This window comes from Etheostoma spectabile, chromosome 7 (assembly GCF_008692095.1).
Source record: "Etheostoma spectabile isolate EspeVRDwgs_2016 chromosome 7, UIUC_Espe_1.0, whole genome shotgun sequence".
Classification (NCBI taxonomy): domain Eukaryota; kingdom Metazoa; phylum Chordata; class Actinopteri; order Perciformes; family Percidae; genus Etheostoma; species Etheostoma spectabile.
The window spans coordinates 25,237,752-25,253,435 of NC_045739.1; the positions used below are offsets into that span (position 1 = coordinate 25,237,752).

Sequence of the window (15,684 nt, forward strand, 5' to 3'; positions counted from 1 at the left end):
AAAGTTGAATCTAATCTAATCTAATCTAATCTAATCTAATCTAATTTTAAGGTTAGAAATTTAGTTGGGATGGTTAAGGTTAGGGTAAGGGGCTAGGGAATGCATTATGTCAATGATAGGTCCCCACAAAGATAGTGAAACGCACTGTGCGTGTGTGTGTGTGTGTGTGTGTGTGTACGTTGCCCCTGGCCCAGATTACCTTCCATAAGCCACAAAGCAATCTGATTGGCCGATGCGTGCCCCGTCACCTGAGGCCATGCTTAGCCGACTGATCCCGGCAGGAAGTCCGACCGCAGCTCGAGTGTCAGCGCACCTGGACTCTGCGTCTGTGTCGGTCCAGCCCAGCAGGACGTGGACAGGTACGGCCCAGCAGGTATCCTGTGTAAACATGACTGTTTTGTGGAAGAAGCGAGGCCAAAGATGGGAGGCCAGGTGGCGGTGGGGGGGGGGGGGGGGGGGTTGATGGAAGTAAAAAAATATTATAATTTGTCAGATTTCAAGATGTATACTTTCAGGGGGCCAACTTGAGCAACCATGTATCAGCCAAATGCAGGTAAATATGCGTAGTTTCTATCTCCCTCATTAGGAATTCTAAGTGATGACATCAAAACGTCCGCATGATACAAGCCTTCCGTGTAGGCTTGTATCATCCCTTCCCACCTTCCCCACTTCCCCAAGCGCCCCCCCCCCCCCCACACACACACACACACACACACACAGTTGCTAGTCACTAAGGAGGACACGGAGGATTAAAAAAACATGATAGGTTTTTCAGAAGAGGCCGGACGCCACAATCTTCTGAACATAGCACACGTAGTGCGTTTCACTATCTTTATGGGGACCAGTCATTGACATAATGCATTCCCTCCTGCCTTACCCTAACCTTCCTACACCTAAGCCTAACGTTAACTTACCCTAACCCTTACACATAAAGGCCTAACCTTAACCCTTACCCTAACCTTAACCATTACACCTAAATGCCTAACCTTAACCCTTACCCTAACCCTAACCTTAACCATAACACCTAAATGCCTAACCTTAACCCTTACCCTAACCTTAACCATAACACCTAAATGCCTAACCTTAACCCTTACCCTAACCTTAACCATTACACCTAAATGCCTAACCTTAACCCTTACCCTAACCTTAACCATTACACCTAAATGCCTAACCTTAACCCTTACCCTAACCTTAACCATTACACCTAAAATGTCAACCTTAACCCTTACCCTAACCTTAACCATACACTAATGTCTAACTTAACCCTTACTAACCTTAACCATTACACCTAAATACAACCTTAACCCTTACCTAACCTAACCACTACACTTAAATCCTAACCTAAACCCTACCTAACCTTAACCATTACACCTAAATGCCTAACCTTAACCCTTACCCTAACCTTAACCATTACACCTAAATGCCTAACCTTAACCCTTACCCTAACCTTAACCATTACACTTAAATGCCTAACCTTAACCCTTACCCTAACCTTAACCATTACACATAAAGGCCTAACCTTAACCCTTACCCTCACCCTAACCATAACCTAATTCTAAACCCAATCCTAAAACCAAGTCTCTTGACAAATCCAGAGAGAGTTGTGTGGGGCTGATAGTCTTAATTAGCTTTGAATTAACTCATTTGGCAATGGCTTGTATGTAACAAACTTTCATTAATATCAAAAAGTTATGCAATGAAGCTTTAAAAATCCATCAATAATTCCCAGAGATTTAGGCCTATACACTGGAGGAAACCCAGATAATGGTCCGTGTCCAGTGCCGTAAAGCTACAAGAGGTCTTTGTTGTGTGTCGTGATGATGTCATGTCATCCTGCATCAAACTGCCGACAGCTTCACAGCCCCAGGACGAGCTTTACACTGACAGTAAGCTGACGGGTTCCTCAGTCACCTCCACACCAGACTGACACCACAGGGGGCTCAGTGTTTGGCTGAGGGAAAGGTGCAAACGGGAGATTTATTTTTAAAAAAGCACTCTAAAAGAAAATATTTTTGGAGATTTTTCCAACATTTGTCACTTCTTTCGACGTTGTTTTGGCATAGTTCTGATGTAGAAAGTTTTTGTAAATGGGTCAAATTTGACCCGAGGACAACAGGAGGGTTAAATTAGCTTTGTAGCAACTCATTTGGCAACGGCTCAAATTTAACAGACGTTCATTAACATAAAAAAATACGCACTTAAACTTTAATGCTGTTTCCAATCGTAGTAACATATCACTCCACGCGTCCCATAACGTGTCAGCAGTGGTGGAATGTAACTAAGTACATTTATTATACAACTACTGTACTTTTTTTGTGATCAAACTTTTTTTTTACATATTTAAGAAACAAACAGTGACAAACAATTACAAAAAAATACACTGAGACAAAGAACGCGTCCCAGGGCTCTCTACTACTGTACTTAAGTACAAATTTGAGGTACTTGTTCTTTACTTTTCAGGCCACTTTCTACTTCTACTCATTTCCGAGAGGAATAATCTACTTTTTACTCCACAACAATCATCTGACAGCTTTTGTTACTTTACAAATCAGATGTCTGCACACAAAACACATGTAGTGTGTGTGTGTATATTCTATTATAAATGAAACTACCCAACAATATAACGGCCTACAGGTCCAGTTGAAATAATCAGGCCATTGAACATTTGAATGACAGAACGGTTTTGAAAGTATTTATATTTTTAGTACATTTTCTTGATGACAGTTACATACGTTTACTTAAGTAACATTGTCAATGCAGGACTTTTACTTGTAACGGAGTATTTTTACAGTGTGGTATTATTACGTTTACTGAAGTAAAGGATCTGGATACTTCTTCCAGTGTCAGCATGAACTGCAACATCAGCAGGGACATTATAGATGATGTTGGTGTCCATGTCACTGAGTTTCCCTAAAGGCCAATCACACCTCCATGTTCCTTTAATCCTTTAAGCCCCTCTTCTCCTTTATAGTCTCTCTCGCCCTCTCTCTCTCGCCCTCTCTCTCTCTCTCTCCCTCTCTCTCTCTTCATTCTTGGTTTTAAGTACAAAACGTTTGCAAAACACAAATGTCAACTCGTGAACTTTATCTTGGGGCAAACAAAGTTGGCTGTGTGTGTGTGTGTGTGTGTGTGTGTGTGTGTGTATGTGTGTGTGTGTGAGCAGGAGAGGATTGATGACTCAGCAGACATTGATTGATTGATGACTGTTTACTATGATGGTGAAAGCCAGAATAAGGATTGATTTGAACTATTAACACAGAAATGAAGGATGGTATGCCCCCTCTCTCTGTCTCTTTCTCTCTCTCTCTCTCTCTCTCTCTGTCTCTCTCTTTCTCTCTCCAGCAGCACGACCATATTTACACACAGTATTGCTAAAGCACAGAGTAAACAGGGAAACATGCACATTTCCATACATTTCAACAGTAGGATGCAGACAATGAAACATTATGTTAACATTCCTGCAAAAGCAACAATTATATCAACACAATATAACAGAAATCCCATGAAAACAAGGTGATTACAGTAGTGTGTGTGTGTGTGTGTGTGTGTGTTTGTGTGTGTGGGTTTGTGTATGTGTGTGTGTGTGTGTGTGTGTGTCAAAGCACAAGCACAAAGTGTGCCTCTCTTTCCCTCTGTGTCTTTCTCTCTCTCTCTCTCTATCATTATCGCTCTCTCTCTCTCTCTCTCTCTCTCTCTCTCTCTCTCTCTCTCTCTCTCTCTCCGGGGGATCAGTCCAGTGCTGCTGACTGCGTTGGACCCCGGAGCGTCACCCTGACCTGACGCAGTCTTGTACCAGAGCGCAGCTGTCACCATTACTTCATGCTTATTGGCCCAAGAGCGCGCGCGCACGAGGAGATGAGATGAGAGAGGAGGCAGAGGCCAAAGCCCAAAGGCAACAACTTTAGCGAGAATAGAGAGAGGGAGAGAGAGAGAGCGAGGCGAGAGAGAGAGAGAGTTGGACCCCTGCGCTCCGCTCCATCGATCTGCAGAGGCGCGCGGAGGAGCTTCTACCGGAGCGTTGACACATTTTCGGAGCTTTTTTTATTTAAGGGGGAAATGCAAACAGTGGATTCACTGTTTTGGAACCTGCAATTTGGAAATTTGGTAACGTAAGACTGTAGACAGTTTTGTGTCGTTTGTTGTCGCTTTTGTTTGCGTTTTCACCTACGACACGACTGAAGTGTCTTCTGCTCCCCAACCACCACCCCACCCGCCTTTTTTTTTTCTTTCCCTCACCGCCCAACTACAAAAAAAAAGAAAAAAAAACAAAAATGAAAAGATGCTTGCAGTCTTGCAGAACTGTGTAGTCGACCTGTTTGGAGAGCTGGCACTTTGCCTCACATCAATAAGAGCCTGAGAGAGGAACTACAGAGCAGAGGACTGAAGATAAAAGGAGCGGGGGGTGTTTTTTTGTGCTGGTACGCTCGTCCTTGGGGACAAGTATGGATGATGTTGTGTGTGTGGTTGGATGTGATGATATGAGATGAAGATGATACGTGATGATAGTGGGGTATCGGGTGGCTGAGGCACTATATGCATATATCTCGAGGTACAGTACGAGCGAATATCGTCTTAAATTTGCGATTCTGACAGTCATGGTGAAAAAACGAAATTATGCACAAGTGGGGGTCTTTTCCCCCTCGTTTTAAAAGGTCTGCCTCGACAGTAAAGTTATGTCATTCTCTGAACTACCACACTGTTTTAGCTCTCTGTTATTCCTTTACACACTTTTACCCTTGTGTGTCCCCGGTTCAAATTTGACCCCATTTTCAAAGTCAAAAAGTTTGATATGAAACTGATTTATATCAGAACATAAAGGGTTTCTTTTAACCTGTGCCAAAATGCTGTATGGTTCAACATTATTCGCAGATCACATTATGTTTAACTTTCATGCTTTTGGGTGTTTTAATTCCATTTTTAGCTTAATTTTTATTTTTTAATGGGTGTTCAAAAAAGATCCTGACCCAAATTGACTATCCCGCTAATCTTTAACTATTAGTCAAAATAATTCATATTTCTGCTTTTTTAAACTCAGAATTAGGTAATAGGTCTAGAAATTTAGGGTTTTATTTGCCCATTGGATCCAACGAACATGTCTCTAAAAACAAACGACAAAAATTATTACAAAGCTCCATAAAAAAGTTCTTAAATTTTGACCTGGACAGACACGTTTAGTCAAGTGAAGACAACCAAGGCTTGTCTGTGGTCTAGCATATCGCCCAGCGCTGTATGATGATGGCTGCCAGGAAACGCTCATCGGTCAACAGTGAACGACACATGTTTGTTTTACCTTGGTGAGTACGGTAAGCAAAAGTGAGTATTGTTTGCACTGTGTACTGGCCTCTTTCTCAATCTGTCAATTTGAGTTTGATCATAATCATCATCCATCATCATCATCACCATAAAATAACTGTAAAGTATTTTGGAGACACTTGAAGATTGGGACACCTTGTGAGCTCCGTATGTAGACAACTGGTGCAAAATAGAGAAAGCCAGATATCACAATATTTCTTGACCAAATACCTTGATGTGGATATTGCGGCACATGTAAGGGTTGACTTTTGGTGCCTTCCACAAAATCTTAACACAATTAATTTTCAATGTTGTTTTAGACATGTTTGGATGTTAGATGTGGTTTGTTTAAGTGACAACAATGTCCCGAAGCAGTTGGAAACTTCGTACCTTCCCCGCCACCAGCAAGCCAACGCCGGGTACTTTTTTCAAAGTGGCGTGTGACTTTTGCCTCCCACCACCAGTGTCGGATGAGTGGCTTTCAACAGGCGCTATTCCCTGACCATCGTTTTAAAAAATTTGGCACACATACATACAAACCGGTGTTTAGCCCCGCGCAGATTCCAGTAGGCTATGACTGTTAAGGGTGAAGTAAGAAAAGGAAAGTTGTTAGCAAGGGAAACGATGAAATTTTTTAGCTTACTAGGTTTGGGAGTTGTCCCCTAAATTGGCAGTTAGGTCAGACATACATCGAATGCCCTCCGTACATAGACAGTATGAACTGCGGCCGCTGGTGGGGACCGTAAGTTTACAACCTACACTACTTTCACTTAACTACAGAACTTTAAAGTCAGATTCCGTCAGATGTCGGTGATCTTCGTAACGACAGTACAGTGGACGATCAGTACCACCCTAATGCACCATCATCTACTGAGTTAAACTACATTCGGGTTATATTTGCACTGAATAACCATTCAATCACAGAACATAACTCCGCAGCACACATGACAAGTTAGCTCCACATAAATAGCACCCTCCGGTGAGGTATGCCTCCTGTTGCTAACGCATTCATAATCTTCCATCACATTGTCATCAGACTTACTTATTCACAACGTAGATCCACAAAGTTAGTCCATAGGGGATCAAGCTTCACGTACGGTGAAGCATACTCCAAAGCCCGACCGTGAGTGTCCTTGCTAGTTTAAGACCGACGCAATGTCAATAACCCTCCACTAGGATAGTGTGTGTGTGACCTAAGTTTGGGTGTTGTTGTGGTGTGTGTGGGGGGTTGCCGGGCATTACTATGGTGGCTCTCCATCATGATGCCAGTCCAACATCACGATGGCTAACTAAATGCGACTCGGCCATCGGCAGCAACCCCTATAGCCCCTTACATACAGTACTTCCAATCCATTCACTTCACTTCCTGTCGAACCGGCTCGTCTTCAGAATGAAAACATCGTTGATTAGAGGAACACTGAACTTACATTAAGGCAATAAAACCACGAGTTAAGCCACCCCCGTTCAAGTGCAACTTCCATACAGCTGCAGCTGGACCCATCCATTATCCCAGTGTGGCATAAGGCTTTCACTTATTATGTTTTACATCACTTTTTCATTCGCTTATATATAAAAATGTATTGTTAAATAATACAAAAAACAATGTACTGAAGCAAACAAGACATGCTAGTGGACTTTTCTTTTATAAACTTAGGTGGCACAAAAACAGTTAATTTCCCCCACCCTGTCCCGAAGCCATGCAAAATTACCCTTTTTATTCACTAAAAAAAATGTAAATTTTCTTTTTTTCTGGTTATTAACAGCTTTTATTTTTAAAACAAAACACAATGACCTTCGTCCATCCCCCCCCACGCAAGTGCATCAAATCAAAAAAGAGACCGAACTCTAAATTGTAGACCCTCCAAATATGTTAGCAATAGACAATAACCTTAAATAGATGTGTCCTAAATGACAACACCGGCCGCCTATCATACAGCACCAAGTTTCTTAGGATCCCTCCAGAAGACCCCCCCCCAAATACACACCTATCTCTTTCATCCTAGATGACGCCAAACTTAGCCCCCCCCCCCCCCCCCCACCAATATTTGAGGTTGTGGAAGTTCGTCTGACTTGATCCGTTGTTGAGCGACTATGCTCTAACCAGAGCTGTTTGGACCCATCAGATTGATGGGGCGGGCTTCATTCTATGGATGGACGAGATCAACATAATCAACCACGTACCAATAGCGCTTGATTTGAATTTGTCACAAACGATGGCTGCCGCTGGAGACTGAGATCTGTAAGAATCCCCATGGCTGTCCGTTATTCAATACCAACCATGGCGTTGATTTTAAAAGATTTTTGGAAAGATTTTTTGGGTCCTTGCTACAGATTCACCATATGTCACAACGCGTTTTCTTGGTTGTGGGTTTTTCCATTGATGCAAAAGGCATAAATCTTTTCCTGTTTTGGTTGAAAACACCCCCACACATCCCAGCCCATGACGGTCTCTCCAGAAAAGGGGTTTTTTGTAATCTTGGGCCAATATCTTGATATACTGCAACGTTTCTTGAACAATACAATGGCAATTTATGTATTCATCCATTTTTTAATGCATGAAATTTATGGAAACTTGCAAAGAACTGCGGTTTGATGAGAAAGAGACTGTTTGTCTTGTCTCATAATTACGTCGTTCATAACGTTCCCATGGCAACAAGGGGGCAATGGCTTCATTACTTCTTTGACGTTAACGCAACATTTTTCACGTTCTGCTAAGATTACATGTACATGTGACCTTTTTTGCCACGTCATGAAATCATGCAAGCCCTACAGTATGTTGCATCGGAAAATCTACAATTTATGCATCGAAACTGCGGCGTATTTGAAAATAAATTATGCAACTTTGTCTAGAACTGGCATTGAATTATTCAATGGCATCACCATGTTGTTCGGAGTCGCTGAATGCATAGCAGCAGACTCATAATACACCTTGTTAGCCCTTGTCCAACCGTTGTCATATTTCAGTTTGTTGTTGTTTGTTTTTTTTTTTTTTTTGCTTGGAACATGCCGAAAATTGCTGGCGTGAATTCGGCGCACTCTAATAAATTCAAAAATCCTTATTAATTCATCACTGCCGAACAACAGACTAAGCCATGTTAATACCGCTGCACGTCGCTGCTACAGTCAAACTGTAACGACCTTACATGGACTGTATTCCTTTAACATGTTACACTTAACACAAAACAATGTCATTAAACTCTGAGAAGCCCTGTCGGAATTTGTTATATTTCGAGGCAGCCGAGTGTCATCAAGAAAATTTTTTGGGGGCAATCACCAACTATTGGGAAAGGTCGGGGTCAACAACAATAATAACATAATATTGTGATGCTAAACAATCTGACCCAAATACATCGTCCTTTACTGTTAATCTAGTTTACTAAGTACTTGCTCTGGGAATGCTGCGAGAGGACGGAAGAAAGGCGAGAACGCTTTTGAGTCAAGTTCCATTGGAACTTATAGAGACTTCTATCCTTAGCCAAAGGCCACTGCCCCCATGTGGCTTGACTAGCAACCGCAAAGTCATGTCTTTAATTCCAACGGGGGCTTTCTCCGCAAAAAGCTGCCAATAGGTTTATTTCGCCATTAAGCACCTGTGATTGGCTCTGTGAGCACTTTACATGATCCAGGGCTTCTTCATCGCTCTGAGGCTCAGTTTAACGTGATCCAGGTCTTCTTCATCACTCTTAGGCATATTTACGTGTCCAGGCTTTCTTAATTGGCTCTGAGGATCAGTTTAACGGATCCAGGGCTTCTTCCTCGGTTTCTGAGGAGCAGTTTAACATGAGCCAGGCGTATGCATCGCGCTGTAGAGCAGTTAACGGGATCGGGCGTCTTCATCACTCGGAGGATCAGTTTAACGTGATCCAGGCTTCTTCATCGGGCTCTGCGGACTCAGTTTTAACGTGATCCGGGCCTTTCTTCCATCGTCTCTGTGGAGCAGTTTAACATGATCCAGGCTTCTTCATCGGCTCTGTAGAGCAGTTAAACGTGATCCAGGCCTTCTTCATCGGCTCTGAGGATCATTTTAATCCGTGATCACAGGCTTCTTCTCGGCTCTGAGGACAGTTTTGTTTTTTTTTACAAAAAAAAATACATGATCCAGGGCTTCTTCATCGGCTCTGCTAAGCCTGGTTAACATGATCCAGGGCTTCTCATCGCTCCTGTAGATCCTTTTAACATGATCCAGGGCTTTCTTCATCGGCTCTGTGGAGCGTTTAACTTATCCAGGCCTTTCCTGTCCATCGGCTCTGTAGAGCAGAAATTTTAACGTGATCCAGTCTTCGTCATCAGCTCTGAGGATCAGTTTAACGTGATCCAGGGCTTCTTCATCAGCTCTGATGATCAGTTTAACGTGGATCCAGCTTCTTCATCGGCTCTGGGATCAGTTTAACGTGATCCAGGGCTTCTTCTCGGCTCTGTTGGCAGTTTTAACATGATCCGGGCTTCTTCATCTCTCTGTGCTCGTTTAACATGATCCAGGGGCTTCTTCAGCTGCTCGAGGAGCAGTTTAACATGATCCAGGAGCTTCTTCATCCTGCTCGTGTAGAGCATTTTAACATGATCCATGCATTCTTCTCGGCTCTGTAGAGCAGTTTACAGGAATCCAGGCTTCTTCATCGGCTCTGTGGGCGTTTTAACATGATCCAGGCTTTCTCACGCTCGTAGAAGCAGTGTAACGGAATCCAGGTCTTCTTCATCAGCTCTGAGGATCAGTTTTAACAGGTGATGCCAGGCTTTTCTTCATCTGGCTCTGAGGCATCAGTTTCACGGAATCCCAGGGGCTTTCGTCATGGCGCTGAGGATCATTTAACGTGACAGGGCTTCTTCATGCGCTTGTGAGCAGTGTAACAGATCCAGGGCTTCTTCATCGCTCTGTTGGATCTTTTTAAACATGATCCGGCTTCTTCATCGGCTCTGTGAGCATTTACATGATCCAGGGCTTCTTCATCGGCTCTGTTGCTCAGTTTTAACATGATCCAGGGCTTCTGCATCGCTCTGTATAGCAGTTTAACAATGATTTCCATGGCTTCTTCATCGGCTCTGCGGATCAGTTTAACGTGATCCAGGTCTTCTTCATCCAGCTCTGAGGATCATTTAACGTGATGCCATGGCTTCTTCTTGGCTCTAGGATCATTATAAGTGATCCATGCTTCTTCATCGGCCTGGGAGCAGTTAACGGATCGGGCTTCTTCATCGGTTCTGAGGATCAGTTGTTAACATGATCCAGGGGCTTCTTCATCGTCTCTTTAGGGCATTTTAACTTGATCCAGTTCTTCTTCATCAGCTCGAGATCAGTTTACGTGATCCGGGCTTCTTCTTCGGCGTCTGGGATCATTTAACGTGATCCATGGTCTTCTTCATCGACATCTGTGGAGCATTTTAACGTGATCCAGGCTTCTTCAATCGGCTCTGTAAGCAAGTTAACGTGTACTCCCGTCCCTTCTTCATCAGCTCTGAGGTCAGTTTTTTAACGTGATCCATGCTTCTTCATCGGCTCTGAGGAGCAGTTTAACTATGATCCAGGGCTTCTTCATCGGCTCTGTAGAGCAGTTAACAGAATCCAGCTTCTTCATCGCGTCTGTTAGATCAGTTAACATGATCCGGCTTCTTCTCGGCTCTGTGGAGCAGTTTAACATGAGCCGGGGCGTTTCATACGGCTCTGTAGAGCAGTTTAACGTGATCCAGTCTTCTTCATAGCTCTGAGGATCAGTTTTAACCGTGTCCAGGGCTTCTTCATCAGCTCTGAGGATCATTTTAAGCAGTTATCCAGTTCTTCTTCATCGGCTCTGAGATCAGTTTAACGTGACCAGGGCTTCTTCATCGGCTCTGTGGAGCAGTTTAACGTGATCCAGCTTCTTCAATCCTCGAGGAGCAGATTACGTGATTCAGGCTTCTCATCGCTCTGAATGCGCAGTTTAACCGATCCGGCTTCTTCTCGGCTCTGTAGAGCATTACTGATCCAGGCTTCTTCATCGCTCTGGGGATGCAGTTTTAACATGATCCAGGGCTTCTTCATCGGCTCTGTGCACCATTGTGTCATCCTTGATCTGTAGGCTCTTCCTCTCTGAGCTATAAGCATTATAATCACCAACACTCACCTTTTCTATGGTGTCCATTCCTGCTGCCCATTGACCGCCACCCGTTTGGTGAGATTGTGGAACATGAAGACTGGCCATCCCCCGAAAAAACGTGCCCACGCGTCCTTTGTTTCGAGGCAACAAAATACGACTGGTTAAACTTCTACTTTCTATTGGCCCTCCCTCTAGTGGCCCTGTGTAATTATTCGCGGAAGCACAGCATGAATGTTTGTGACGACCCTAGATGACACATTTACACGGAACTATAACGGACCCACCCCAAGCCAAACCAGATATCAAGAAACTGGAAAGGGGGATAAGACAAAAGAGTTGAACCCTTGTGTTGTTTTTCAGGTCAAAATTTTGACCCCTTCAAATGAGTACATCCGAAATTTGTGTTTTCTTTCAACCAACTTTCCAAAAGTAACGTTTGATGGTTCCCAACAACGCTCCTCACAATGTTAAATAAATCATCCGTTCACTACTTCATTGAATTTGGGTGTTTTTGCCAATTTTTAGCATTGTGGAGAAAAAACAACTGTAACGGACTTTAAAAAGGTGTTAAAACGAATGTCAATGCAAGTGACCAATGTAAAAAAAAAAAAGCTTTCAATATTTCTGAAAAACCCACTAAATTTCAAAAGGCTCAGAAAAGGTCGACAAATTTTTGACAAAGTGACAAATCATTGGGGGGGGGGGGAGCCACAAAGGTCGAAAAGACGACATAACAATGAAAAAGTTTTTATTTTTATTTTTAAATTTGATTTTCAGGTTAGTTGGGAGACAACACGAGTAAATCTGTGGCAAGCAAATTACTGTTAAATATTCATGAATCAATGAAGAAAGCACAATCTTGCAGAAAAATTCCCAATGCAGAAACGCTGATGCTCATATTTCCTGTGGGACGACCACCATTTTTGCTAATATGTGAAACCCCCCCCCCCCCCCAACCCCCCACCCCCCCACCAACCACACCACACACACACACACATTTGCCATCGTACAGATGGATGTGTCCATATTGGCAATCTGGCATTTCTGCATATTAGAAAAGCTGATGCACTCTTGCTGATTTTGGCCGCTGAAAAAACCAAACAAGAATACAGAAGTAAAAAAATGAAGAAAAAATCTCGTGTGCATAAATTTTATGTGCGTAGCATCTGTCCCCCGTTCAATACACATGACTGTGGAACACAACGACCCTGTCTCAATGGAGAAGAAACACACTCCCCAGTATGGTCTACGGGGTTCGCATAGTTTACCTTATTTATTTTAAGTGTCATTAAGTAGCTGAAGCTCTTAGACCCTTTCAATTATTGAAGTCACTGGAAATAAAATAACTGAATGTACGTTGTTGTAAAAACGTGGTCTGTGGTTTTTCTGCAGGTATGGTTGCGTTCTGTTCGGTGGGTACGGATGTCACATAGCTTATTGTTTCAAGCCAGTAACTGGGAAGGGAGGAACAACCCACCCCCCCACACTAAAGGTGAGAAAGCCTCCGTGTCGGTGTAAGCCACCAGGACAAAAATCCGCTTTTTACTTTGAAATTAGGGCGATTGGCAAAACAATCAGACATTGCGATGTTCTTCACCAAATACCTCGATGTCGATAATTGTGTACGATACTGGAGGGCTGACCATGGCTTTTTATAGCCCGGACCGATAAAGGATTGTTAAGCCGTACCAATACGAATTGAGTTAATAAAAATCAGATACTCCGATATATTGTCGATATGCTGTATATCTGGAAATGCCTCTATCGTCTCATACAGTCGGCCCCACCGATATAGCGGTCGGGCTCTAGCGCTTTTTACCAAATATCTCAAATGAGATTTAAGGACACATCACACATATGTGCAATAATGAACTAAATGGTTAGCGGTCAAATAATAGAACAGTTTACAGCAGTCTGGTAGTTCAGAAGGTTGCATCACGTTACGTGTACCGCAGCCTTTAAAACCAGAAAGACAACCGTTAGAACATATACATATTACATTCCAAAATCAAGAAACATCTAGTCTTATATCACGATATCGACATAATATCGATGTATTGCCCATCCCTGAAGCAAAACCGTTCCTCGTGTACTGTAAGTCAAATGAGATGCGTATACATGCTTGAATCTCAAACTGTTATTTTACAGAGAAATATGTATCCATTATTGCGTTTCAAGTAAGTAAAAGTTACAAGTTAAGTAAGTTTCCAGGCAAAAGGGATGCAAACCATCACAGAATATAAATATAACAATAATAGGGTATATTGTATCTATATTATATCAGACGGGACAATCTCAGAGACGGAACAGTATGCTGCAGAAAACTAAAAAATTAATGTTCCAGATACGGAACAAGGCAAACATATGGTGACTTTTTTTTTTCCTACATTGAAAAACAACAACAACGTGTGTTTCCAGCCAGACCAGAGTTCCGATACTAATGAGTTTCCAAATGAAAAGTGGCTGAAACGACACCTTGTACAGCACAGAACTCTATTATTCGCCCATTGTGCGTTTAAGTGTGAATGAAACCAAAGGCTGCCTGCAGAGTTTCTGATGAAAACAGCTTGGAGTTATTTGCACTGTTTGTTGTTTGTATTAGCAGCCTTTAACCTGCATGATACTCTGGTCCTGCTACACGCCTGTTTACGGTTCAAACAAGGTGAAAGTAGTTGTCTTAAGACATAACGCAGATTTGTATTTTGCACATGAGCTCAGCAATGTTTGCAGCATTTTGTGTCTGACGCTCGGCCCTGCAGTCGTCTCCGAGTGGTCGCTCAGCGGGCTCCTGCAAGGGGCCAGCTGCTTCGAGCTGGAGGGAGGCCAACCCCCGGATGCAGATGTTACAATCTGTTTAAAAACCTACTACAGCTGCTGCTACCGACTTCGACGATCCTGTCTGAAAACAGGTCATCTGAGCAGGGTTGCAGGGTTTGCGCCGAAACCCATTCCTGTTCCCGGTTCCCTGTTGCAACTGGTAGGAATCGACCGGATTACGACTCAAATTTTGGTTCCTCATTTCAGCTCCACTTCATGTTATTTGTACCCTCAGTCGCTCGAAACGACGTAAAAAACATCACTTTCTTCCACCTACGTTGCTTAACCTTGTGTTGTCTTCCCGTCATCCATGAAAAAATTATTGGCTTTTTTCTGACCATTTTTGTCACTTTTTCAACATTGCGGGGCTTTTTTGATGTTCTTTTCCAAAGTTATTGATCTCTCGAATGTTTACGTTTTTTTTTAGCTTTTTTCAAAGGCCCATTTTTGTGACGAAAAACAGGTTACCAATTCTCCGACAAAATCCGGGACATTTTCAGCTCCAAAACATTTGCAGTTTTTTATTTGTTGTAAACTTAAAACAGGCGACCATAACCCTAGAGCCTGGTTACTCATTAGAATCTGAGCCCCCCCACCCCCCCAGCTTGTTTCTGCACCAGCTCATTGAGTATCGGATACAGAAGTAATATTACAGCGCACGCTGCAGTCGGCAGCAGAGAAACCGCTACATGGAAGTTAACGATCATTGTCCAGACTTGTATTTACGTTCATAAAAGTGCTCGGTTTTGCTGCTGACAAGACTCCGATGGTAATCTTCTTTCTTTCGTAAGGAGGTCGACCTTTCTGTTGATTAAGATCCTTTTTTAAAACTAAAAACCCCGGACTCCATGTGAATAATCAGTGAATTTTAGCATCTGTAAAACACGGTTTCTTAAAACATCTCTGCGCTCGGAGCAGCGCTGGCCTCTGGAGCAACTATGCTTTCCGTTGGGTCAATGTTTTCAGTCTTTCGTTAACAATTTTCGGGTCTGTCATTCCACAGTGAAAACCGGGGACTTTTCCCGGGACAGGCCAACACCGGGGACTGTGCCCCAGAAACCGGGCTTACGACTTGTCACCCTCGTAGCTATCTACTGTAAATGTATTCTAGCTTTTAAAATGCTGCGACTGGGACAAAAGCAACTTAAAAGACACACGCATGCTAGTGCAAAGCTTTGCGCTAGCAACGTACTGGCAGGCTCAAATAATGGTTCAGCCTATTTGTCTTTCAATGCCAAACTTTTTTTTATCATTTTGTTTCATATACTGTTTTTTTTTTAACTGTTTTCTTGTGCTTATTGTACGTGATTGTAGAATAAGTTTTTTTAATGGCCCATATTTGAAAAACCCCACCTTTTCTGGGATTTGTGGCGTTATTGTGTCTCAAACCCATTGTGTTTTTGATCTTTATATGACTTTGGTTCACATATGAAAAAGATAGGATCTACCAGCCCCAATTCTCATCAAGCAGCAAATAGGCGTCATCCGTTCTGAAAAAAAAAAA

The 15,684-nt window shown here is 42.8% G+C and overlaps 1 protein-coding gene across 1 annotated transcript in view; it reads left to right on the forward strand.

Annotated features, from left to right (window-relative positions):
* Positions 1-3,774: 3,774 nt before the first annotated feature.
* The window catches only part of enpp2l (ectonucleotide pyrophosphatase/phosphodiesterase 2-like), a gene marked incomplete at its 3' end in the record, with an annotated part of 99,793 nt that continues 87,883 nt past the window's right edge, over positions 3,775-15,684 (forward strand). Inside the window, exon 1 of the mRNA XM_032521770.1 lies at positions 3,775-4,104. Coding sequence (XP_032377661.1) covers positions 4,057-4,104 — 48 coding nt within the window. The remainder of the gene's footprint in view (positions 4,105-15,684) is intronic.